This window comes from Camellia sinensis, unplaced genomic scaffold (genome assembly GCF_055761805.1).
Source record: "Camellia sinensis isolate YWXY unplaced genomic scaffold, ASM5576180v1 Unanchor2, whole genome shotgun sequence".
Classification (NCBI taxonomy): domain Eukaryota; kingdom Viridiplantae; phylum Streptophyta; class Magnoliopsida; order Ericales; family Theaceae; genus Camellia; species Camellia sinensis.
The window spans coordinates 20,763,265-20,787,906 of NW_028129079.1; the positions used below are offsets into that span (position 1 = coordinate 20,763,265).

The 24,642-nt window shown below is 38.5% G+C and overlaps 2 protein-coding genes, 2 long non-coding RNA genes and 2 pseudogenes across 5 annotated transcripts; 4 read left to right on the forward strand and 2 right to left on the reverse strand.

Moving 5' to 3' along the window:
- Window positions 1-408: 408 nt before the first annotated feature.
- LOC145815433 (uncharacterized) lies at window positions 409-7,770 on the reverse strand. Its single transcript, XM_082912115.1, has 6 exons — window positions 7,639-7,770; window positions 6,621-6,701; window positions 5,088-5,216; window positions 4,771-4,833; window positions 4,433-4,557; window positions 409-844 (listed from the first exon to the last, which is right to left on the reverse strand). Exons 1-6 carry the CDS (start codon window positions 7,729-7,731, stop codon window positions 652-654), a joined length of 684 nt encoding a protein of 227 aa, XP_082768241.1. The 5' UTR covers window positions 7,732-7,770; the 3' UTR covers window positions 409-651.
- LOC145815461 (uncharacterized) lies at window positions 893-1,983 on the forward strand (annotated as a pseudogene).
- Window positions 7,708-10,378, forward strand: LOC145815432 (SEC1 family transport protein SLY1-like). Its single transcript, XM_082912114.1, has 2 exons — window positions 7,708-8,047; window positions 8,132-10,378. Exons 1-2 carry the CDS (start codon window positions 8,017-8,019, stop codon window positions 9,961-9,963), a joined length of 1,863 nt encoding a protein of 620 aa, XP_082768240.1. The 5' UTR covers window positions 7,708-8,016; the 3' UTR covers window positions 9,964-10,378.
- Window positions 10,379-11,450: 1,072 nt separating this feature from the next.
- On the forward strand, window positions 11,451-15,944 carry LOC145815436 (uncharacterized). The gene is made up of 4 exons (XR_014358370.1): window positions 11,451-12,253; window positions 12,396-12,498; window positions 15,717-15,772; window positions 15,881-15,944. It is a non-coding gene; the product is annotated as an uncharacterized LOC145815436 (long non-coding RNA).
- LOC114293349 (uncharacterized) lies at window positions 12,636-13,527 on the reverse strand (annotated as a pseudogene). The gene is made up of 4 exons (XR_014358368.1): window positions 13,355-13,527; window positions 13,157-13,277; window positions 12,986-13,060; window positions 12,636-12,863 (listed from the first exon to the last, which is right to left on the reverse strand). The product of XR_014358368.1 is annotated as an uncharacterized LOC114293349 (transcript).
- Window positions 15,945-20,082: 4,138 nt separating the features above from the next.
- On the forward strand, window positions 20,083-24,642 carry LOC145815435 (uncharacterized). The gene is made up of 2 exons (XR_014358369.1): window positions 20,083-21,147; window positions 24,386-24,642. It is a non-coding gene; the product is annotated as an uncharacterized LOC145815435 (long non-coding RNA).

The window sequence follows — 24,642 nt, forward strand, 5'->3', positions numbered from 1 at the left end:
ATTTTAACATAATAACACACATACTTTTATTTTACAAAAAATGATGTACACTCATATCAAACTTATTAACAAATACTTTATATTTATTCATAAATATTAATAGAACTATTAATATATAGAAATACACAAGCAAATCATAACTATTGTTCTCAAATTATTAATACAATTTATTTTATTAGTGGTAGAGAAGGCAATAGAACCATGGTTGAAGAAGCAAAATAGAATTAATAAAGCACCACCTTTCGTAAGTGGAGGTTTTGGATGGAGAAAAAAAAAAAAAAAAAAACCCCTTAGGCATATTCATACATAATGTGATCTTTAGTACCGAAAGGGGGAAATTTTTTTAATTTAATTTTTTTTATTATTATTTTTTTTCTAGAGATGGAATGAATACAGGCAAAACCAAGCTTCTGTAAACGTGGAAATGAACATAAAAAGGTAATGAGGTTTTGAGGCTACAATAATCTTAGTTGCGAGGCTTGGGACTTGCTAGTCACTGCAATAACAATTATGGTGACCCAGCTGCAAATTGCCCGCAGAAATTTTGGAACAAGTTGGTTATTACAAGAATATATAGTCATAGAAGAAGATAAATTTCAACAGCTAATAAGCCTTCCCGAAGGCTATGTCTATGTCCATAGAAGCTGCAATTTATATAACTGCCCGGAGTTCTCCAGTAAGAAGGCTGAACTTCCGGTGCAGTGACAGGACGGAAGGAACTTTAACAGCCTGTATTCTTGATGCTAAGTCATCAACATTGGGTCCGGTATGTTCTTTAGCTGCATTGAGTATCGTCTGCAAGATTTGAAGGGGATCACCATGGCTGACAACCAAGATTGTGCAGCTGCAACACAAAAGCACTATTATTTCACATATCAAATTATCTTAAAACATGGCAAAATTTGAAATGCTATTTCAAGCAAAGAATTACAAGACAGAAGTGGTAAACAGTGTAGTTAAAATTGGCATAATGTTAAAATTCACCTACTCTCCACCTACTTCACCCACTTAAACCTACTCCACTAAACCTAACCCACTACACCACTACCACCTCACCTACTCCACTAAACCTAACCCACTACACCACTACCACCTCCACTTCACCTACTCCTTACCTACTACACACTCACCCTCTTCTATATATAGGAATCATGAATCATTGTATCAAGATCAAGAAATCAATCAATAATACAATTCTCTATTTCTCTTTATACATTAAATTTCTGCATGGTATCAGAGCTAGGTTAAGCACTTAGTATTTTTCGCTTCACCGGCAGGCGGCAACCTCGCCTTGGCCGTCCGCCGGACCTCAACCTATTCCGCTTATTTTCTACACATACCTTCCCATCACTGCCTAAATCCTCTCTCTTGAGGCCAATGTGAATTCCTCTTCTTCATAATCTGCACTAACTGCAGCAAAAAGGAGAGAGAGATTTCTTGGGTTTGAATTCTAAGGATTCTGTAGTTGTTGTGAAGGAAGAGGCTGTTGAAGGATGTAAAGACTCAGCATTTTCAACGGGCTCCTCCTCAATTGACCATCTTCTATGCGGGAACAGTGAACGTGTATAATGATATCTCTCCTGAGAAGGCTCAGGCTATTATGTTCTTGGCTGGAAATGGCGCTTCTAACAAGGCACAACCAAGAACTCAGGTTCAGGTCCCTACCTCCAAGCAGACTGGGGGAGATGGTGTTCTTGGCAATCAGCCCACTAATAATACTCCACCTAACTCTGGCCTTTCCAGCCCTATCTCTGTTTCTTCACATCCAGTTGGTCAGTCTGGTAATGGGCTTACTGCCAATGGTGAAATGATGGCAGCCAAACCAAATGGGGTTTCAACCACTCCGCTTAGCAAAATTGTCCCCTCTCTCTCCGCCGTTTGATTTCAAAATCCATTATTTTTATTTATTTTCTCCAAACTACTTTCCTTATTTCCCCATCTTTCATTTTGATTTCAAATATATTTTTATTATTTCTTTCTTTATTTTTCTTTCACATTATTTTTAATCTTTTTCACATTCCATTCATACCATATAGCTTTGCACACCAAACCATAATTTATTCATCTCAGGGATCAACCCCGATCACAATTTTACAAAAAAAAAAAACAAAAAAAAAAAAACAAAAAAAAAACAAAAAAAAAACAAAACAACAACAACAACAACAAAAAATCAAAACACAACACCAAAAGATTTGTTTTCTTTTCTGCAGACGGCCTCCCACCGACCTCACTTCTTCGCCTATTCCGCCGGTCTTTTCTTCTTGCCTCCGTCCTGGGCGGCCCTTGACGGTGTTGCCTCCGTGTTTCCCACTCCACTGGGCACGATCACTACTCTCTGCTCCTCCACTGCAGTATATGGCGGACCTCCAAATCGGAACATCACGGTGGCCTTCCGCTTCAGCTCCTTGTTTTCTGCCCTTAGCACGCTTATCTCTGCTCGCGCATCCTTATACATGCGTTGGAGCAGAGCCAGCTGGGAGTTTAAATGCTGCACCTCATTTGTCCTACTCTGCAGCCGGTTCGACAAATTTGTGACCGCCGTCATGGTTTCCACACATGACTTCAGCGTATACTGATTGGCCTCAATATCAGTTTGCACCGCCATTTTTTGCTCCACCGACCGCATCGGAAAGTTCAATGGAGCAAAACCAGAGGTGTTTGGTTGAGGTTCACTGGCCACCGCACCAGTTATTTCTCTTGTGGACTCGTTCAGTTCTGGAAAGAGCGTGAGCAGGTTCTGGGTAGCTGGACGGGAAGAAGAGGCCATGTTTTGGGTTGCTAAGTGTTTCAGAGCAGGGTTTACAGAGTGTTTCAGACTGCCAAAATTCAGAGGTTTCCAACTGGTTTGCACAGCCTCTGCCTCAACCTTGGTTATATAGCCGAGGCAGCCACGCGCATCGCGCGCCTCTTGCCACCAGCCGACAAACGGGCACGCCAGTCAAGGCACTCACGTGCCTCACCATCATGTCCGGCACGTCTTTTTATGGATTGGGCACGCCTTTTGATGGCACGTCTTTTGAAAACATGGGCACGCCTTTTGATGGCACGCCTTTTTATGGATTGTGCACGCCTTTTTGATGCCACGCCTTTTGAAAGATTGGACACACCTTTTGAGGGTGCGACTTTTTAAGGGTCCGACAAGACTCTGTAAACTGTCCCGACATTGATTCCGGTTAGCTCCTTTTAAGGGTCCGACAAGACTCTGTAAACTGTCCCGACATTGATTCCAGTTAGCTCCTTTTAAGGGTCCGACAAGACTCTGTAAACTGTCCCGACATTGATTCCGGTTAGCTCCTTCAAGGGTCCGACAAGACTCAGTAAACTGTCCCGACATTGATTCCGGTTAGTTTCTACAAGGGTCCAGCAAGACTCCGTAAACTGTCACAATAGTGTCTGTTACAACGGTCCGACATGACCCCGTAAACTGTCTTCTACATCGGTCCGACATGACCCCATAAACTGTCTTCTACATCGGTCTGACACGCCCACACAGTGTCTGCTACAACGGTCCGACATGACCCCATAAACTGTCTTCTACATCGGTCTGACACCGCCATCCAGTGTCCTCTACACCGTTATGACACCACCATACAGTGTCCTCTACATGGTTATGACACCCCCATACAGTGTCCTCTACAACGTTATGACACCACCATCCCGTGTCTTCACCAATGGTCTGACACGACCATACAGTGTCTCTTATCCTCTTTTATTTTTATGTATTTTCTTGTTTTGTTACTCTCTCCAAACTCAAGTTGGTTAGTTCCTATCCCCCTTGAGTTTGCGGGGGCTGTTAAAATTCACCTACTCTCCACCTACTTCACCCACTTAAACCTACTCCACTAAACCTAACCCACTACACCACTACCACCTCACCTACTCCACTAAACCTAACCCACTACACCACTACCACCTCCACTTCACCTACTCCTTACCTACTACACACTCACCCTCTTCTATATATAGGAATCATGAATCATTGTATCAAGATCAAGAAATCAATCAATAATACAATTCTCTATTTCTCTTTATACATTAAATTTCTGCACATAATTATGACTGGGAGCTAGTTTACTAGTCCAAGAGTAGCACAAGTTAACAAATAACAACTCTCCCAAGCTACATGATCCAGTTTTTTAACCAAACCATGCAATTTTAAATCATGTTTCCAAAATCCAAGAAATTTTTAACTTATTTCCCAAACCCATGCTGTTTTGTGAAGTACTGTTTTCAAAACATGATTAAGCTTGAAGTTGTGTTTTGAAAGCACATCCATGACTAGCACCAGACTTGCCATTTTGCTGCTAGTCCTTTACATGTCAGAAATCTCCCATATATCGCCCATCAGATCTCATTTAAGATGTAGAAAAAGATGCCCACCATTTGACCCTTGAAACACAGACCTAAAGACAAAAGAAGAAAGAATTTTTACCCTTGAAGCTCTGACTCAATGGTTATCAAAGCACTTGTCAGTCTAGAAACAACATCTGAAACACTTTCTCCACCTTCCGGCTTCATGAATGGATCTTTTGCATCAAGAGCCCATATCTCTGAATACTGTTCATGAAAGAGCACAAATTCAGACTCAAATGTTAACAGTATAGTAGCATGGTACTTATAATGAGTGCTAGACCCAGAATCAAATCAACTCTGCATCAATTAACTCCAATAAACAAATGCATACAAGAAGTTCAAGAATTGAAAGCCCATCAATCTGCTTCTTTCACTTCACGTAAAATCTATATTTAGTCCCTCAAAGAAACTACGTACTTTATCATGAGATGTAAGTTCAAACGAAGGACCAAAGAAACGCTCCCGGAGATCTTCTATCATCTGGCCAGAAAATTTAATTGAAAAGTCAACCAGAGAGAAAATAACAAAAGCTCTTTTTTGGGTACAAGATAGCAAAAGCACAGCACAATTTCAAAACTAAATAAATTGTTCACATTACGCTACAGCAGAAAGTTCCAGAGAATTGAGGCAACGACAAGGGCAACACGTGTGAAATAACAAAACAACAGCTACACATGCATTTCAATATTAAAATTTACTTCATGAAATAAATCTGTCAAGATTCGATACCTTACCTTACATTGAGGACCTTCAAAGGGGATATTCGAAACTGATGCAACAACTTTAGCAGTGTGTCTAGTTCTTGAAAAGGGGGAATAGCAAATTCGAACATTTTCAAGTGGTATTTTATTTTCCTCCAGTTCCTGCACATAATTTGTTTCTCCTGTAAAACTCAATATATATGTAGAGAAACATATTAGTAAAAGAGAGGTACCAAGGGAATGCATACTTCCATCCACATGGACAAGTCTTTCCTTCAGGCTCATTAAAAGATAATAACAGAACTAATCACGATCAAAATCAGAAATTCGTTCAAGAGGAGCAAAAATCTAAAAAAACCTTTCTTGAGGTTTCTCACAATCAAAAGGACTTTCTCTACGGTCCACAATGGCCAAGTATAATGAAGATGAACTGTTTTGAGAAATAAAGTTTAGCAAAAATTTATGATCCAAACTGAGGAAAGGAATTAATTGCCACAATGTTGCAGCCTTGCAGGTGGATGATGTGATTGGGTGATATCATATGTGGCACATAATAGATCCACTGGGAAACTTGTGGGAGATATCCCACACGAATACCTTACAAATAAGGCAAACCTTGGTGTAGATCTGTGTTATTTTCCACCTTTATCTGTTACTGCCACATCTTCAATTAACACTGCCTTTTCTAGCTTTTCACCCACTTACAAGGTAGAAAATGTAAACTAAATTGGTAAGAAGGTAGAAAATAACACATCAATTGGTAACCTTTAAAACTAGGATTATGTACTTGACTGACTATACAATTTGGCTTGATCAATTTTATGGGCTTTTGGTTCAAGTAGTATTATAGTTAGTAATCCGTAAGACCCAACCAGAACCTAATCCGGAAGATTCTCAAGCATAAGAATCAGCCCGGCTATAGAAGTTTTAGCAAATTTAGAAAACACATAGAATACAAGTAAAAACAGTGAGAGAGTGAGAGAGAGTAAATAAAATGGTCAAAAGTTACTTGTCAGAAAAAAAAAAAGGACTAAGCTACACCAGTAGAAAGGCAACATCTTCACCTAACAAGTACTCATATTATAGATCATCTCCAATCCTTCATCTTTCTTTCTTTTTTTTTTTTTTTTCCCCATCAAATTTGGCTAAAAAATTGATTGGATATGGGATATGTTCCAATGGCTTTTCATCAAATTTAACTAAAAGTTTGATTTGGTGAAAAAACTGACTGCTCCAATCCTCACTTTAAAATTTCATCAAATCATTTAAAAAAATTTCAAGCTCATCCTCAATAGCTTCTTTCATCCAATTTGGTGAAAAACTTGTTTTTTTCCTTGATTTGATGAAAAATTTGGTAAAAACTTGATTTGATACAAGTTTGGTGAAATGATTGGACGCCATTTTCACCAAAAATTTCATCAAATTTAAATTTCATACAAGATTTAGTGAAGGATTGGAGATGCTCTTACATCAGCTATACATTCTAGATCACTTTTCAGCAATGTTAAATTGAGAAAGCCGTGTTGGCCCTGGAGAACCACAGCAAGTATTTGTAGGAACACCTACCTTTTGGAATAATTCTCCTGCCAAAAGTGCTTGATTAACACCTTCAGGAGCTAATTTATATTCCTCCAGTGTGCCATTTTCCTGTTAAGATACCAGTCACTATTTAACAAAATTGATGGCTGCTGTAATAATAGAAACTTGAGTCATGTTAAACCATGTAACTACATAAATCACGTGAAAATTGATTAAACCCAAACAAAAAGAATCTTCAATGTAAATCTTCCACATTATTAAAATTAATCTTGTGTGCATTATTAAAATTTTCACTTCATAATATATTTGGAAGTTGAAGACATAACCTGAGAGCACTCCTCATCTCCAAGTTAGATCTATAAAGACAGGAGTCGAACAAGACATGCAAGGATAAAGTTTTATTGTAATGCTTATAAAGTTATAAACTGAATGAGCATTAGGCAGCCGTTCTATATGCAGATAAAGGCTCGCATTTTTCATGTTCAAAATAGGGAAAGGACATTCCATTATTCAGTCAAAATTTGATAATTCATTAGTCAATCAGGGAAATTTTTTTTAAAAAAAAAAAGAAGAAGAAGAAGAAGAAGAAAAAGAAAAAGATAAAGAAAGGAACCTGGAAAAAATGTATATCTTTTAGAAGTAAAGAAAATTTCAGAAAACAAAAGGTATACAAATATATGATGTATGAAAACTTAAAAAAAAAAAAAAAAAAAAATGATGTATGAAAGCAGCAATCCTCTGACAAAGCGTATGTTCCCCCAAACTATTCCACACACACAAATACACATTCATACTCGCAACATGAATCCATAAAGCTAGTAAGTTAATCATTCAACAATTCAACATAAAAAATAAAATAAAAAAAAGTAATCAGATAACAGTAAAAATCAACCATTTGTAAAACCCAAAAAAGTATTTCCAATGCAATTGAAAAAACCAACCCAGCACAACACAGCGAGCACATAACCATCTAAAACAGACATATATGTAAAGGAATCATTTTCGAATAGTAGCAAATTAAGACATTGAAAGGAAGAAGACGAACCATAGACGAAACAATTAGACCCTTCTCATTTGGAATGCTTTTACCATGTCTCAGCACCCAGTACTTGTTTCCAAGAAACGATGGCCTTGCCATCACCCCCAAATCAATTCTCTCTCTCTCTCTCTCTGAGTGTATTAGTCTGATTTTGACGAATATCCACATTCCAGATGCTTACATATTCATTGTGAACAAAATGAACACAAAAACGGCGTCGTTATAGTCTGGCAAAAGTAAAACTTGTTTAGAAACTTCTGTAACCAAACAGTGGGTGTTACCATACGGCATTCAGAAGGAAGGTAGGTATAAGACAACGCCACCGTCGTCTTCGTCTTCGTCTTCGTCTTCGTTCTCCTGCGAAGCTTTCTACAGCACTCAACCATGGCACTCAATCTCCGACAAAGACAGACCGGTAGATCTCTCTTTCTCTCTCTCTCTCTCTCTCTAGATCTATCGATCTAATTTGTTGATATTCATTCATGACTTTGATTTGCAGAATGCATAACTCGAATGCTGAATCTGAACCAACCTGTGAATTCAAGTGGAACAGCGAATGAAGAAGTTTACAAGATCTTGATCTACGACAAGTTCTGCCAAGACATTCTCTCCCCTCTCATCCACGTCAAGGACCTCCGCAAGCACGGCGTAACCCTATACTTCCTCATCGACAAGGACCGCAAGCCTGTCCACGATGTCCCCGCCGTCTACTTCGTTCAACCCACTCACCTCAACGTTCAGCGAATCGTCTCCGATGCCTCTCGATCTCTCTACGATTCCTTCCAGCTCAATTTCTCATCCTCGATTCCTCGCGCTCTCCTTGAAGATCTCGCATCGGGGACTCTCAATTCCGACTCCATCAATCGAATTTCCAAGGTACACGATCAGTACTTGGAGTTTGTAACCCTAGAGGATAATTTGTTTTCTCTTGCGGATAAGTCTTGTTATGTTCAATTGAATGATCCTTCTGCCGGAGACCGCGAAATTGAGGAAATTATTGAGAAAATTGTGAATGGTTTGTTCTGTGTTTTGGCTACACTTGCTGTTGTCCCTATAATCAGGTGCCCGCGCGGTGGGCCTGCTGAAATGGTTGCGTCTTTGCTGGATCAGCGTTTGCGCGACCATTTGTTGGCAAAGAACAATTTGTTCTCTGAAGGTGGGAATTTTGCTACTTCATTTCAGAGGCCCATTTTGTGTATATTTGATCGGAATTTCGAGCTGTCTGTTGCTATACAGCATGATTTTAGGTATAGGGCACTTGTTCATGATGTTTTGGGTTTGAGGCTGAATAGATTGAGTGTGCCAGGAGAGAAGGGTGGGATGAAATCTTATGAATTGGATAGGATGGACCCGTTTTGGGTGGCAAATGGGTTGTTGGAATTTCCAGAAGTGGCTGTGGAGATTGAGACCCAATTGAATAAGTATAAGAAGGATGTTGATGAGGTGAACAGGAGGACTGGTGGAAACGAGGGGGCTGAATTTGATGGGACAGACTTGATTGGCAACACAAAGCATTTGATGAATGCTGTGAATTCCCTGCCAGAGTTGACTGAAAGGAAGCAGGTGATTGATAAGCACACCAATATTGCTACTGTTTTGCTGGGTGAGATCAAGGAGAGGTCACTCGATTCGTTTGCCAAAAAAGAGAGTGACATGATGGTTAGAGGTGGTATCGATAGGACTGAACTGCTCAGTGTACTTAAAGGGAAAGGAACCAAGTTGGATAAGCTGCGTTTTGCAATCATGTACCTTATTTCTTCTGAAAGCATGCCTCATTCAGAAGTGGAAATGGTTGAAGAAGCACTCAGGGAGTCTGAAGTTGATACTAGTGCATTTCAGTATGTCAAAAAGATCAAGTCGTTAAATGTTTCATTGGCTAATGCAAATTCTGCTAGTAGAAGTCACATTGTGGATTGGGCTGAGAAGCTCTACGGGCAGTCACTTAGTGCTGTCACTGCTGGTGTGAAGAATCTATTGTCTAGTGATCATCAACTTGCATTGTCAAGGACAGTTGAAGCCTTGATGGAGGGGAAACCAAATCCTGAAATTGAATCTTATCTTGTATTTGATCCTCGTGCTCCCAAGTCAAGCTCTGGGACAAGTAGTAGCCATCTGAAAGGACCATTTAAAGAAGCTATTGTGTTTATGATAGGTGGTGGCAATTATGTGGAGTATGGGAGCTTGCAAGAGCTTGCACAATGTCAACAGCCAGTCAAACATGTAATATATGGAACGACTGAAATTCTCACCGGTAGTGAGTTTGCAGAGCAGCTTGCGGTTTTGGGGAAGAAGATGGGATTAGGAAGCAGTGGTGCTACTTCAGCCCAGTAAGACAGGCACGTCAGTTTTTAGCTTGAAGCATATTATTTGGTGGTTCATGACTTCATGCATTGAAAGGAAAAAAGTGCTTTCTAAAGACACCGTGTAAAACAGTCAATTATATACTTGAAGCTGTTGAATTGGAAGTGATTGGGAAGGAGTTTGGGTATACATTTGTATTTGTGTTGAGTCCCAAATGATAGTTTTCTATATTGATGCACACTGTCCTTTAGGGGTATAGAAGAAAGCCTTTTTTTAATCTTCAGTGTTGAAGTGAGTAGATTTCTGCCCTTGTGTTTTCTATTTTATTTTATTTTATTTTTTTTGGTGTTTGAAATTCTTAGAATCATTGAAATGTCTACTACCTACTTCTTGTTTCAGTCTTTTGCAGTGGATGCTTATTGGAAATTGTTTTGACAGTTACAAATTGGATCATGTTTTTTGTTTTGTTTTGTTTTGTTTGTTCGTTTGTTTTTTTTTTTTTTTTTTTACAAACTTGAGATCTTAAACCATTTAACCTTAGGAATTCTTAAATCACAACCACCTAAATTGTTTGCGAGGTGCCACTTTCACTATCATATGTTAATAATTTGAAACCTGTTGTATAGTTTTTGAGTCTTTGCAACTCAACTCAACCCAATAAAGAATTGAATTTGAATTGACACACATCCATTTTTGTAGTTTAGACATAATTAATTAATTCATCATTGTTCCTGCTTGAGATCTTACACAACTGAACTCCACAGAGGAAATATTTGAATTCCAATTACTTGGGGCTTGGGAGTGGCTACAAGTCTTTTTGACATGTTGTTTGGGGACAAACTATTTTAGTAACTTTTTGACTTTTTGGCTAAAATATGAGGTAAAATAAACTAGTACGTTTAGGATGACTTTTTAATTTTTTACCCAAAGATGTGCAAAAAGTAAAGAGAAAATGAAATCTTTTACTTTTTGATATAGGTTATTGGTTTTTTGATTTTTTTAGTGACTTTTTGACTTTTAGACTAAAAAATGATGTTGCCAAGTTCATTCTTATTCAAATTTGAGACCTTGTACAACTCCATTTAATCCAAACCAACACAACAATGCCCAAGATACCAACTACAAGGGGTTGGTTTCAAGAACACCTCTTCAGCTGTCCCTAACAAAAAAAAGGGGCTTTACATACGTAGTGTCCAATCATTGGTAAATGGAGCGTCAGAAGGAAGAGTTCTAGAGTTGAAAGAGCTTTTACATGAAGTAACACAGATTTAGGATTAACTTTCATGAAGCTTTAGATTCGGGATAAATGCTTTCTGCTGGCTATATAAGATGCACAGAGCTCTTCTGTTTTTTGTACTAGGGAGATGCTTTGTAGAAGATAGAGAACATCAGAAGAAGATACAGGTGTATCTGCAGACCATGAATTTGCACATGGATTCGCATTTCATTATGGTTTCCTTTTTTTCCTTTTTTAATTTTGCCCTGCTAAGTTGTGCACTATTTTTAAGATTTGGAATGATAAATGTTGCTCAATACAATTTTCTTTATTGTTGATCGTGCATCAAACTAGTCAACTTGGATAGAGCCTCCACCAGCTTCCAGAGTGGTCTAATATTCTCCATCAGCAACTGATAGCCGTAGTTCCTGCAACACAACCTTGAGGATAACTGACTGTCACTACAAGAAAAGGGGGTATATAACAAAAGTATTTGCGACGGCACCACTTACCGTCAAAAAAAATCGTCACAAAAAGTGAGTTTTTGCGACGGCACCACTTGCCGTCTCCAATAAATCGGGTTTCAGTGACGGTACTACTTCCTGTCACAAAAAAGCAAGTTTTTGCGATGGCAACTACTGCAGTCACAAATAATTCGGGTTTTTGGCAATGGCAACCCATGCTTTCACAAATAAATCCATTGTTTGCGATGACAATCCCCCCGTCGCAAATAAAAAATTAGTTAAATGACGTCGTTTAATTATTTAAACTTTCATTTGTGACGGTGAAACTTGACGTTGCAAAAAAAAAATTGAAAATTTGAGAACTCATCTTTTTTTTTTTTATCCTTCGCGCTTGTTTTTCCCCCTTCAACCAAAAATCCCCAATCTCAAAAATCCCTAACCCTTTGAACCAAAAACCTTATCTCTCTCTCTCTCTTCTCACGACTCTCTCTCTCTCGACTGTGAGCAGCGGCAGATGACAGCGAGCCTTGAATCGGCGACGGCAGCGAGCAGCGTGCGACGGCGGTGAGTAAGCGACGACAATCAGGCATTTTTTTCATCTTCGTCTTCACATCTCAGTCAGTCTCAATCTCTGAACCAGGTTAGCTCTTTTTCTTCTTCGTCTTCACGTTTCTCTCGTTTGTTCGGATTGCAATTTCACATTTCTTCTTCTTCTTGTTCTTCTCTCTCTCTCTCTCTCTCTCTCATTTTCCTTGTAATCTCTCTCATGAATTTGCTTTCAGGCACTGACAGCTTCACCTGAACTCTGAACAATCTACCAATTCGTCGAAATTTCAGTTCCTTCGCTGACCTCGTTCTCTCTTTCTGCCACTAAGTTTTGCCTAGGTATGTATATTTATATTTTTTTTGCTCACTTTCTTTTTTACTCCCTTGAATTTTCATTTATTTCTCGCTTAAATCTATTTGACTGGCAGAAAATTGAGTTAAAGAAGAAGAAAATTAAAAAGAAAGCATGGGTTTTTGTTACTTTTTGTGCTTTTGCAGACACCTGTTCGAAGAAAGTTTAGGATAAAATACAACCAACAACTAACAAAAACATACAGTCAATGAAACAAAAATGATTCAACAAAGTCAAATTGAGTGAAAGATTAGTACCTGAGTAAACTGATAACAGGTTGTAAAGCTCCAGCAAGCAGAACTTCTCTCTTAATATTTGGGGATGAATGCACCAGATTCCCAATCACACCAACCTGACAAAAAATTCAGAGGTCAATTAGTGATTCTGGGTTCCGGCAATATGAAGTAATAAAAAAATGTCCCAAATGTATGTAAAGTTCAAGATTGAATAATATAGATTAAAATTAGAGCCAACCGCTTCATAATGTATGGCAGCATCCTCAGACCGAAGCAATAGAATAAGAGTATGTAGAGCATTGCATTCCACAATCTGCAGATTTATAATTTCAAAACACAAACTGCATAATAAATTAAAATTTTATTTAGATCCTCAAATGAGTTCGGTGAATCAGAGAAAGTAGTCAACCTAATTTTTGTTCTCATCATTTTTAAAGGCAAGGGTTCGTAGGGCTCCTGCTTCTGCTCTCTGGACTTTTGAGTCAATAAACTCTAGCAATTCAACTGGGGGCAGGATTCCACCTTCAATCCTGGATGTGCAACCAAAAATGTCACAAAGACAGTATAATACTAGATATTTAACTGAAAATCATGCAAATAAACAAACCTAACACAGGTTTTAATGCTGCTGTTCTCATGAGCAAGGTTGGTGATTGCATCGGCTGCTCTTCGAATAACACCATTGACCGCCTTAGAGTTTTTACCATTATTTTTATTTTTTTGTAATTGGGATTGTGAATACTGTTTTCCATTTGATTGCAAATTTAGGGTTCCAATATTTTAAGTACCAAAGTCTAATTACTGACAGAGTGGAAGAAAGAAAAGAAAGAGGAAATTTTTATTATCATGAGCTGTTAGATTGATTGGCTTGCCTAAAATTTAAATTTACTTTGAAGTTGTAAAGAAATAACCACACCATCAATTATGAATTGGATAATTGTGTTTGTTTGCGTGTGTTTGTGTGGAAGAGAACCTTTTAGTTTTTGTCAAATAGCGAGTTGGGTAAGAGTGAATTGTATGAAACTTTTTAAATTTAATTTAATTTTTTTTTTTGTATTCTCTGGGTATCCTAGAAGAAATCAGCAATCACCATATATATATACATTTATTTTATTTTTTTGACTTTCGAATCCAACTTCTTGTGTGTTGTTACTATGTTGTTGTATACATTCATATATACATGTGTGGTTATGCATAGTCAAAATACGAATAACTGAGATTGGAGAGTTTCCATAATTAAAATAAATAAAAAAAACTGATTTCTAGGGTTGACTATTTAGACCTTTTTTTTTTTGGTGTGAAACATTAGGCCTTGTAAATCTCTGTAGAATTATTGGATCTTGGGCTGCTCATTAGTTATAGTAAATAGAGTACAACTTCAATCCAATCCAAGTCGTGGAAATTTGTAAATCTCCGTTGAATTATCACATCAAGATCATTTCAGAGAGATCCATGACAGAATTATCATCATGATGAGCATGAAGGCTTTCATTACTTGCAGGAACTTTAAAATTTCAATGGATGGATCTTATCTGTGATAGGCAAAAGTCGAGTGTGTTGTGTACTTATACATAACCTTGACAAACAAAATTAGCTAAACAGAGAGAAGCGCTAATTTAGTAAAAGCATACATGCCACACCTAATATTCTTTTGCCCATTTATACATTCAGTAGATGATTTCTAAATTTTCCAGAGCAGAACTTCTGTTTCCTTATAGTACCTTAGATAGTGATTCATTACTAATTGTCCCCCAAATCTGTCTCTGTCTGTAATGTATTGATTTGAATTTTGTGAGGAATAAAATGCCTTCCTTTTGTTTATACTTGGTGAAATCTCTCTTTTGGATTTGTTGCAAAGGTTTTCTTTGATTGTCTCATCAATCTTTGAATTATTGTAGTTCTTGTTTTGGGCATTTGTTTTGATATTAATTTCCTTCTATACAAGAAACTGGATTTAACTCTAATAAACAAATATACTCATTGAAAGTGCTGGACATGAGCTAAACTAATTGCAATTATCATACTGCAATCATTTGCTGATATAATAAAAAGTAAGAGCTTTATTACATTTCAGTTGACAAGCCAAATGATTATAATAAAACTTAATTGGTAGAAGGCGGAAAAAGAGAAGAAAAATACCGTTAACAGATGGGCATGATCCTTGGGAGTAAGAATGAATAGTTGAGAACCATGATGCTGCTTCTTTCTGGTTGCTGTTGCCTTTGTTCTTCTTCTGCTCTCTGCTGGCCCTATTTTCCTCTATGTTCTGTTTTCTTTTAAAATCCTAGAATTTCCCTTTTCATAACCTTAATGTTTTTTATGCTTAATACCAGGAACTTTTGTGAGTATGCATTATATGTGGTTTCCAAATTACTATTGTGCATGTGATATGACCCCTTGGGCTGACTAGTAAGTAGATTGGGAAGCATGTGGGAAATGTATATGGATATTATTATATCATCCTACTTCCTACTTCATTGTAATCTGTTGGTCCTTGTAGGATAAAGTATAGCAATGCAGAATTAAGAAAGAGACAGATTATTTGATGATTAAATTAGAAAAAAAGAAAAAGAAAAGGAAGAAGTTAAACAAACTAGAAACATAAATTGTATTAATCAAAATTATGAATCCTTGTTGCAAAGATAGTTATTGGGATGCCTAAAATAGCAAACTATCTGTGAGTTTGGCACCAAGAAGTAAATTCTGTGGTTAGGATGGAAATGTAATGCAGCCTTAGGTTTATTAAATGTGTGCAGAGAAACATATGTGAAATTCTAAGCACTTATGAAACTGTGCCTAGAGGGATGCCCAAATTCCAACGTACTATCATTTTTTTCTCTAATAAAGTTCTTGTCTCTAAGAGTAAAAGAAAGGGGAAAAGAAGAGGGTGGAAGCAAACAGAGAGTATAGAACTGTTTATTATTATGTTGCTCCATGCAGCTTAAGAACTTATAACATTATTATGGCAGGAAAATGGAGCATTTGTTAGGATGGGAAAGTTCCTTGCTTTGGTTCACTTGTTGAGGTTAATGCTCAAACTCAATGCAAGAATTGGATTTGTCAATGTTCAATACCGTCTTTAACTGCTAAAAAAGGTTTGTTTGGTTAAGATTTTTTATTCATCATGGTGCAGCTGGACAGGAAAGATTCAGAACACTAACTAGTTCATATTATAAGAGGTAAAGGAATAATAATGGGTAAATGTAAGAAATAATGTATAGAGAAAGAGAGAGAATAAATTGTATGTATTATTATTGATTGATATTTGTAATTGTTGAAAAATTGAATGCTACAATGATTCCTATATATAGAAGAGTAGGTGGTAGTAGGTGGTAGATGGAGTAGGTAAAGTGGAGGTGGTAGGTGGAGTAGGTGAAGTGGAGGTGGAAGTGGTGTAGTGGGTTTAGTGGAGTAGGTGAGGTGGTAGTGGTGTAGTGGGTTAGGTTTAGTGGAGTAGGTGAGGTGGTAGTGGTGTAGTGGGTTAGGTTTAGTGGAGTAGGTTTAAGTGGGTGAAGTAGGTGGAGAGTAGGTGGATTTTAACAGCCCCCCGCAAACTCAAGGGGGATAGGAACTAACCAACTTGAGTTTGGAGAGAGTAACAAAACAAGAAAATACATAAAAATAAAAGAGGATAAGAGACACTGTATGGTCGTGTCAGACCATTGGTGAAGACACTGGATGGTGGTGTCATAACGTTGTAGAGGACACTGTATGGGGGTGTCATAACCATGTAGAGGACACTGTATGGTGGTGTCATAACGGTGTAGAGGACACTGGATGGCGGTGTCAGACCGATGTAGAAGACAGTTTATGGGGTCATGTCGGACCGTTGTAGCAGACACTGGATGGCGGTGTCAGACCGATGTAAAAGACAGTTTATGGGGTCATGTCGGACCGTTGTAGCAGACACTGTGTGGTCGTGTCAGACCGATGTAGAAGACAGTTTATGGGGTCATGTCGGACCGATGTAGAAGACAGTTTACGGGGTCATGTCGGACCGTTGTAATAGACACTGTTGTGACAATTGTTGTGACAGTTTACGGAGTCTTGCTGGACCCTTGTAGAAACTAACCGGAATCAATGTCGGGACAGTTTACAGAGTCTTGTCGGACCCTTGTAGAAACTAACCGGAATCTATGTCGGGACAGTTTACAGAGTCTTGTCGGACCCTTGTAGAAACTAACCGGAATCTATGTCGGGACAGTTTATAGAGTCTTGTCGGACCCATAAAGGAGCTAACCGGAATCAATGTCGGGATAGTTTATAGAGTCTTGTCGGACCCATAAAGGAGCTAACCGGAATCAATGTCGGGACAGTTTATAGAGTCTTGTCGGACTCATAAAAAGTTGCACCCTCAAAAGGTGTGCCCAATCTATCAAAAGGCGTGCCCAATCCATAAAAAGGCGTGCCATCAAAAGGCGTGCCTAACTTATCAAAAGGTGTGCCGGGCATGATGGTGAGGCACGTGAGCGCCTTGGCTAGCGAGCCCGTGTTGTCGGCTGGCGTCGCGCGATGCGCGTGTCTGCCTTGGCTATATAACCAAGACGAAGGCAGAGGCTGAGGCTGAGAAAAAACTTAGAGAAACCTCTGAAAAATCCTTCGTGTTGCTGAGAAAGATAGTTCCGTTTGCTGAGAGAGAGTCTGTAATACTCTGTTGCCCAGAAAATAGTCTGTAACACTTTGTTGCCCAGAAAATGGCTTCATCGTCTTCCCGCGGGCTGCTCACCCTCTTTCCCGACCTCAACGAGTCAACCAGAGAGAGAACTGGTGCGGTGGCACTGGAAACTCAACCAAGCGCCCCGGAATTTGCTCCGTTGAACTTTCCGATGCGGTCGGTGGAGCAAAGAATGGCAGTGCAGTCAGATGTGGAGGCCAATCAGTATACTTTGAAGGCATGTGTGGAAAGCATGACGGCGGTCACAAATTTGTCGAACCGGCTGCAGAGTAGGACAAATGAGGTGCAGCATGTAAACGCCCAACTGGCTCTGCTCCAACGCATGTATAAGGATGCGCGAGCAGAGATAAGTGTGCTAAAGGCGGAAAATAAGGAGTTGAAGCGGAAGGCCACCGTGATGTTCCGATTTGGAGGGCCGCCATTTGCTGCAGTGGAGGAGCAGGGAGGAGGCAACTTGCTTGGTGGTCGAGGAAGCACGGAGGCAACACCGTCAAGGACCGCCCAGGACGGAGGCAAGAAGAAAAGACCGGCGGAATAGGCGAGAAGAAAAATCCCACTGTTCCGATTTGTGTTGGTTGTGTTTTGTTTTGTTTTGTGTTTTTTTATTTTTTTATTTTTTTATTTTTTTATTTTTTTTTTATGGTGTAAAATGCTGATCGGGGTTGATCCCCGGCATGAAGAAATAACAAGTTTGTAAAATGTTGTTTTTTTTTTTTTGTTTTGGGAGTGTTTTGTTGAAAAAATAAAAATAAAATGAAAGAAAACAAGGGAGAAAGAAAATAGATAAAAAATATTTATAGATGGATTATATGAAAAACATCAGTGCGATTGTTTCAAAATAAAGTGGGGTATTTAAAAAAGAGGAAAAGTGACTTGGAAAAAATAAATAAAAATAAGTGATTTTTGAAATCAAATGGAGGAGAGAGAGGGACAAACCCATGTGATAAAGTGGAGAGAGAGTCGGTGAGTGGGGTGCAAAAAGTGAAGGAGAAATGATGGATTGAAAATGGTTTGGGTCAAAAGTGGACACTGTTAGTGGGGAACATGAGTGCATTGATTATTTGATATAATAATAATAATAATAAAAATAAAAAGTTAGAACAGTTGGAGAGAATGAGTGGAGTATGGTAAGGGTTTCATCCAAAGCCAAAATTCCTGCAGCGAATCACTTCGCAAATCCTAGCATGAGCTTTTTCTCTTTCCAGGCTTATTCATGAATTTCCTGGTGATTTCAAGAGCCTCTGGTGGCATTGTGGCAGAGAACACCCCAACCTGGATTTTGGGTGACAGCAACTGAGAACACCCCAACCTGGATTTTAGGTGGCAGCAACTGGAAAATATCATAGATCTGATTTTTAAAAACCTCGTGACAGCATTTCATCAGCTTCATCCAAGACAAACATTTTGATGTAAACAGGGCGAAGTGATTGTCTCCGCAACATGTCAAACACACGACCAGGAGTACCAACAACAACATGAACCCCACTGGAGAGAATGCGCTGATCTTCGCGCACACTAGTCCCTCCAACACAAGCATGAACCTTCACACTTTGCTGGGCAAGTTCAAGAGTGGGTGGAAGAACCAAAGCTTGGCACTCAACCAAGCTATAATCTAGCTGCTGCAGAATTCCAGAGCAGAATGTTGCAATGTTTCCAGTTCCAAACTGTCTCGTCATATGAGGTGAAGAATTCTTCTCCATCAGCCTCACACATGACTACAGTTGCACAAATCTTTGTTGATTTTATCAGCGGAATAGGTTGAGGTCCGGCGGGCGGCTAAGGTGAGGTTGCCGCCCGCCGGAGAAGCGAAAATACTAGGTTTTAAACCAGCTCTGATACCATGTAAGAAATAATGTATAGAGAAAGAGAGAGAATAAATTGTATGTATTATTATTGATTGATATTTGTAATTGTTGAAAAATTGAATGCTACAATGATTCCTATATATAGAAGAGTAGGTGGTAGTAGGTGGTAGATGGAGTAGGTAAAGTGGAGGTGGTAGGTGGAGTAGGTGAAGTGGAGGTGGTAGTGGTGTAGTGGGTTTAGTGGAGTAGGTGAGGTGGTAGTGGTGTAGTGGGTTAGGTTTAGTGGAGTAGGTGAGGTGGTAGTGGTGTATGACAAAATCCTCAAGTTATGCACATGGAGCTTGATATTTTGTGACTGGTTGTAGTGCCCCTCTCCTCCTCCCCCATTTTTTCCTTTTGCAGTGTTCCTCATCATGTATATTGGTTATTCAGTCACAACCTTCTGAGTTATTAAAGTTGAGATGGAATCATTTGGCAAGAACTTCTGCATATGGGTGATTTTTTAAAACTATGACCCAAATGAACTAAATAGTCTATTCATTGTGCAGTGGATATAGTTAAGCATGAGAGTTTGGGCACCGAATTGTTGTCTTTGTATTTATTTTAGTTTGTCAAAATGTGCAGCTGTTTATGTGTGCCACTTCAGGTCTGATTTACATATGGTATGTAAGCTATCCATAATTGATTCGTACACAATCTGCACACTTTTCTGGCTGCTAACTTGTCTAAGATTCCTGTTGGCCTGACAATGTCCTGTGTTGCATTGCTGCTTAACTATTTTTTTTTCTGTTTATTAATTTCTTATGAGAGTTATGGCCCAGGACAGACAACTGGCGAAAGAAATAGTTGGGAGCAGATTTTGTTGAGTTGAGTTTTATGTATTTATTTCGAAGATTAGATACTTGCACATCTCAGAGTTTTAACATTTGAGTTAACCTTATTAGGAGAGATCAAGAAGCCCCCTGTTTCTTGCATACCTCGTGTAGGCTTCAGTCTCCTGATGTTTAAATCCCAATCAATTGGTTCTCTTAAAACTTTTGGGGCATCACACACTACATCATGATGTTAGAATTAAAACACTGATCATGTTGGCTGTGTAAGAACAAAGGAGTTGCATTCTATTTCAGCATTTGAGATAAGACAGTACAGTATCTCTGATAACTAAAGGAGGAAATTGAGTTTTCTTTGTGTAGTTGTGGTGATTCTTTATCCATGTGCTCTGATAAATCTCCTCTCTGGTACTTGTCAGTTTCTTAAGGGACTTTTATTTGTCGGAATGTGTGTGGGTTGAAGTTTGGTAAAGTTCTTTTGTATTTTAGTTTAATATTATAAGCATTTTTATTGGTAATTGTTATTTTTTTGTTTACTAATTAACTGTATAAGATTTACATTACCTGATCACTGCAAGCAGTTTTTCTGAATTCTTTCACAGAGTCTCCTTATCTCAAAGATTTTGAACCCTTCACATATTCAGTGAACCTAATTGAGTTTGGAATTGAACAGTTTATGTTGTAACGCGGCAAGAAACATTTACAAATCTATCTGATGTGTGGGCAAAAGAAATGACCTGTACTCAACAAATTCATCATACAAAAGTTTTATTTAGAATTCTTTCAACTTACCAGGTGCTAGGAGAATCAAATAAAATTACTTAGTTTCTAAGAAATTGTGTTAAATTTTGCTTTGTCTCCCAAATTTATGATCCAATGTTGCATTATTGGATACTGGATAGTATGATGAAGTTTGCACAAAATACAGGTGTACTCAGCCTCTCAACTATTCCTTTGCCAGGAAAGTGAAAAGGTTGTCACAAAAAAAGAGGGAATTGACTTTGCTAGGGAGTATGGATGTCTTTTCATTGAATGTAGTGCAAAAATGCAGGTGAATGTGGAGCAATGCTTTGAGGAACTTGTTTTGAAGGTATGCAAAATTTTGGTAACTTTTTCCCCATGTTTAGTTAGAATTTTTGTGAAGAACACCCAAAAATCATTATATATTTAATCACACAGCAAACTGATCTGTTGTTTATGTAAGCTGTATCTACTTGGATCCAATCATACCCATGTAATTTCCTGTCATCTTACCTCTCCAGATTGGTTTTCTGTTTGATGACATAGGGCTTTTTGGCTTAGTTGCACGAAGCGGGAGCGGGAGCGGGAGCGGGAGCGGGAGCGTGGAATCGTAGACACTTCAAGAATCGTTAGTTGGGAGCATTTGTATATATTTTAAATAATATATAAAAATATATTGTAAGATTATATTTTTTTATGGGACTATACATGTTATAAATAAATAAGAATTATAAAAAATTATATGTTAAAATATTCTAATTATATACTTTTATTAGAATTTTTTAAATTTATTTTAAAATATTTTTATTACTTTTTTATCTATTTATTCTAAAATATTTTTGTTAAAAATTATTTGTTTTATGTTATTTTCTTAAAAAAATAGCATAATAATATTAAGTCGATAAATATAAGTCGATAAATATAATATACAAATAAATACACATAAATTTATAAAGATAATATATAATATATAAATTAAAACAGATATATATATATATATAAGATAAATAAAAACATATATTTATAAAAACAAATATATATACATAATACGTATTATATATATATATATATATCTTTAATCTGAGAAGAGAAGATCAGAGAGAGAGAGACGTCGCGCGAAGACTAGCGAAGACGAGAGAGAAGTCGTGTGATGGCCTGTGTGTGACTCGCGAAGACCAGCGAAGAGGGAGACGTCGCGATGACCAGCGAAGAGGAGAGAGAAGTCGTGATGGCCTGTGTGCGACTCGCAAAGACCAGCGAGTAGGAAGGGAGAAGTCTGCGATGGCTAGTGATGGACCTTCGACTGAGAAGAAGATAGATTCATGATCAGATTCGCGTTTCTTTTGCATCAAAATCGCGATTCTTCAACGAATTTGAGTCATAAGCGTAGAATCGCGCTTCTGAGGAAGAATCGTGAGCAGCATGGACGATTCCTGCTACTAAGCTTTTTGGCAAGGGTAATGATAAAAACTGAATGCACATCTTTGGGTATAAGATATGATTGTGTTTATTCTGAACACATTCACAAATGTTTTCATGAATGTTCACTTCCAACACCTTATTATACTACTTGGGGTGTCAATTCCAAGTTTCCTGTTCATGGGTGTCTTAAGTATGAGAAGTTATTAGTTGGTCCAGGGGCAACGCTACGTAGCACTCCACATGTATTGTGATTAGTGGAGGGGTGGGACTTGCGATTTTGTATTAGGTGATTAGGAAACATGAGGGGGCATGGAGGTTTGTGATTGGCTTGGGACACGAAACTTGGCACACATGACCTCCTAGGCATGAGAGACTTGTGGGAGAAGATGGGACTCAAATCAGGTTCTCGGTTTGAGAGTTAGAACCGGATTTTGGTCTAAGCAAACTAGTTACTTAAGAAACTTAGAATTACGCCCCAAAACCACCAAACGGCGTCGGATTAGCACGAAACTTGGCACATAGGCACGAGAGACTTGTGGGAGAAGACAGGATTTGAATCGGGTTCCCGGTTTGGGAGTTAGAGCCGGATTTCAGTCTAAGCAAACTAGTTCCTTAAGAAACTTAGAATTCGAGGTGTTGACGCCCTAAAATCACCAAACGGCGTCGGATTAGCACGAAACTTGGCACACACGACTGCCTAGGCATGAGAAACTTGTGGGAGAAGACATGACTCAAATCGGGTTTCCAGTTTGGGAGTCAGAGCCAAATTTCGGTTTAAGCAAACTAGTTTCTTAAGAAACTTAAAATTCGAGGTGTTAACGCCCCAACATCACCAAACGGCGTCGAATTAGCACGAAACTTGGCACACATGACCGCCTAGGCATAAGAAACTTGTGGGAGAAGACAAGACTCAAATCGGATTCCCGGTTTGCGAGTTAGAGTCGGATTTCTGTCTAGGCAAACTAGTTCCTTAAGAAACTTAGAATTCGAGGTGTTGACGCCCCAAAATCACCAAACGACGTTGCATTAGCACGAAACTTGGCACACACGACCACCTAGGCACGAGAGACTTGTGGAAGAAGACGGAACTCAAATCGAGTTCCCGGTTTGGGAGTTAGAGCCGGATTTCGGTCTAGGCAAATTAGTTCCTTAAGAAACTTAGAATTCGAGGTGTTGGTGCCCCAAAATCACTAAACGGTGTCGGATTAGCATGAAACTTGGCACACACGACCGCCTAAGAATAAGAGACTTGTGGGAGAAGACGGTACTCGAATCGGGTTCCCGATTTGATAGTCAGAGCCGCATTTTGGTTTAGGCAAACTAGTTCCTTAAGAAACTTAGAATTCGAGGTGTTGACACCCCAAAATCACCAAACGGCGTTGGATTAGCACGAAACTTGACACACACGACTGCCTAGGCACGAGAGACTTATGGGAGAAGACGAGACTTGAATCGGGTTTTCGGTTTGGGAGTTAGAGCTCGATTTCGGTCTAGGCAAATTAGTTCATTAAGAAACTTAGAATTCGAGATGTTGACACCCCGAAATCACGCAACGGCGTTAGATTAGCACGAAACTTGGCACATACGACTGTCTAGGCACGAGAGACTTGTGGGAGAATACAAGACTCGAATTGGGTTCCCAATTTGGGAGTTAGAGCTGGATTTCGGTTTAGGCAAACTAGTTCCTTAGGAAACTTAGAACTCGAAGTATTGACGCCCCAAAATCACCAAATGGCGTCGGATTAGCACGAAACTTGGCACACACGACCGCCTAGGCACGAGAGACTTGTAGGAGAAGATGTAACTCGAATCGGGTTCCCGGTTTGGGAGTTAGAGTCGGATTTCGGTTTAGGCAAAGTAGTTCATTAAGAAACTTAGAATTCGAGGTGTTGACGCTCCAACATCACCACACAGTGTCGGATTAGCATGAAACTTGACACACACGACTGCCTTGGCACAAGAGACTTGTGGGAGAAGACGGTACTCGAATCAGTTTTCCGGTTTGGGAGTTAGAGCCAGATTTCGGTCTGGGCAAAATTATTTACTTAATTATCTTTATAATTATCTTTGTAATTGTATAGTAGTTAAATTTTTATGTTTTTTTGTAATTAACATATCAACACATAATTATATTGTCATTAATTATTTTTGTTTTTTGTTTTCAGATATTTCCCGAGTAGGAGTTTCCTTCTTGTGGAATGAATGCTTGTGAAGAATGCGACTAACTTTTGTTTTTGTTACATACGGAGAATGATGAGGAAAATTCTTTTTTTTTTTGTTTATGTTATTTTGAATTGTGAACAACATTATGTATTTAAACATTATATATGTATTATGCAACATTATGTAATGGAATAATTTTGATGATGTCTAGTTATGAATGCAAGAATATTTTTATTATGGAGAAATTGTTATTTCTATA

Coding starts and splice junctions, on each gene's coding strand:
- LOC145815432 (XM_082912114.1), top strand. CDS start 8,017: ATGGCACTCAATCTCCGACAAAGACAGACCG. Junction 8,048..8,131: donor TCTCCGACAAAGACAGACCG/GTAGATCTCTCT, acceptor TTTGATTTGCAG/AATGCATAACTCGAATGCTG.
- LOC145815433 (XM_082912115.1), bottom strand. CDS start 7,731: ATGGCAAGGCCATCGTTTCTTGGAAACAAGTACTGGGTGCTGAGACAT. Junction 6,702..7,638: donor GTCTAATTGTTTCGTCTATG/GTTCGTCTTCTT, acceptor GTATCTTAACAG/GAAAATGGCACACTGGAGGA. Junction 4,558..4,770: donor AACTTACATCTCATGATAAA/GTACGTAGTTTC, acceptor TTTCATGAACAG/TATTCAGAGATATGGGCTCT.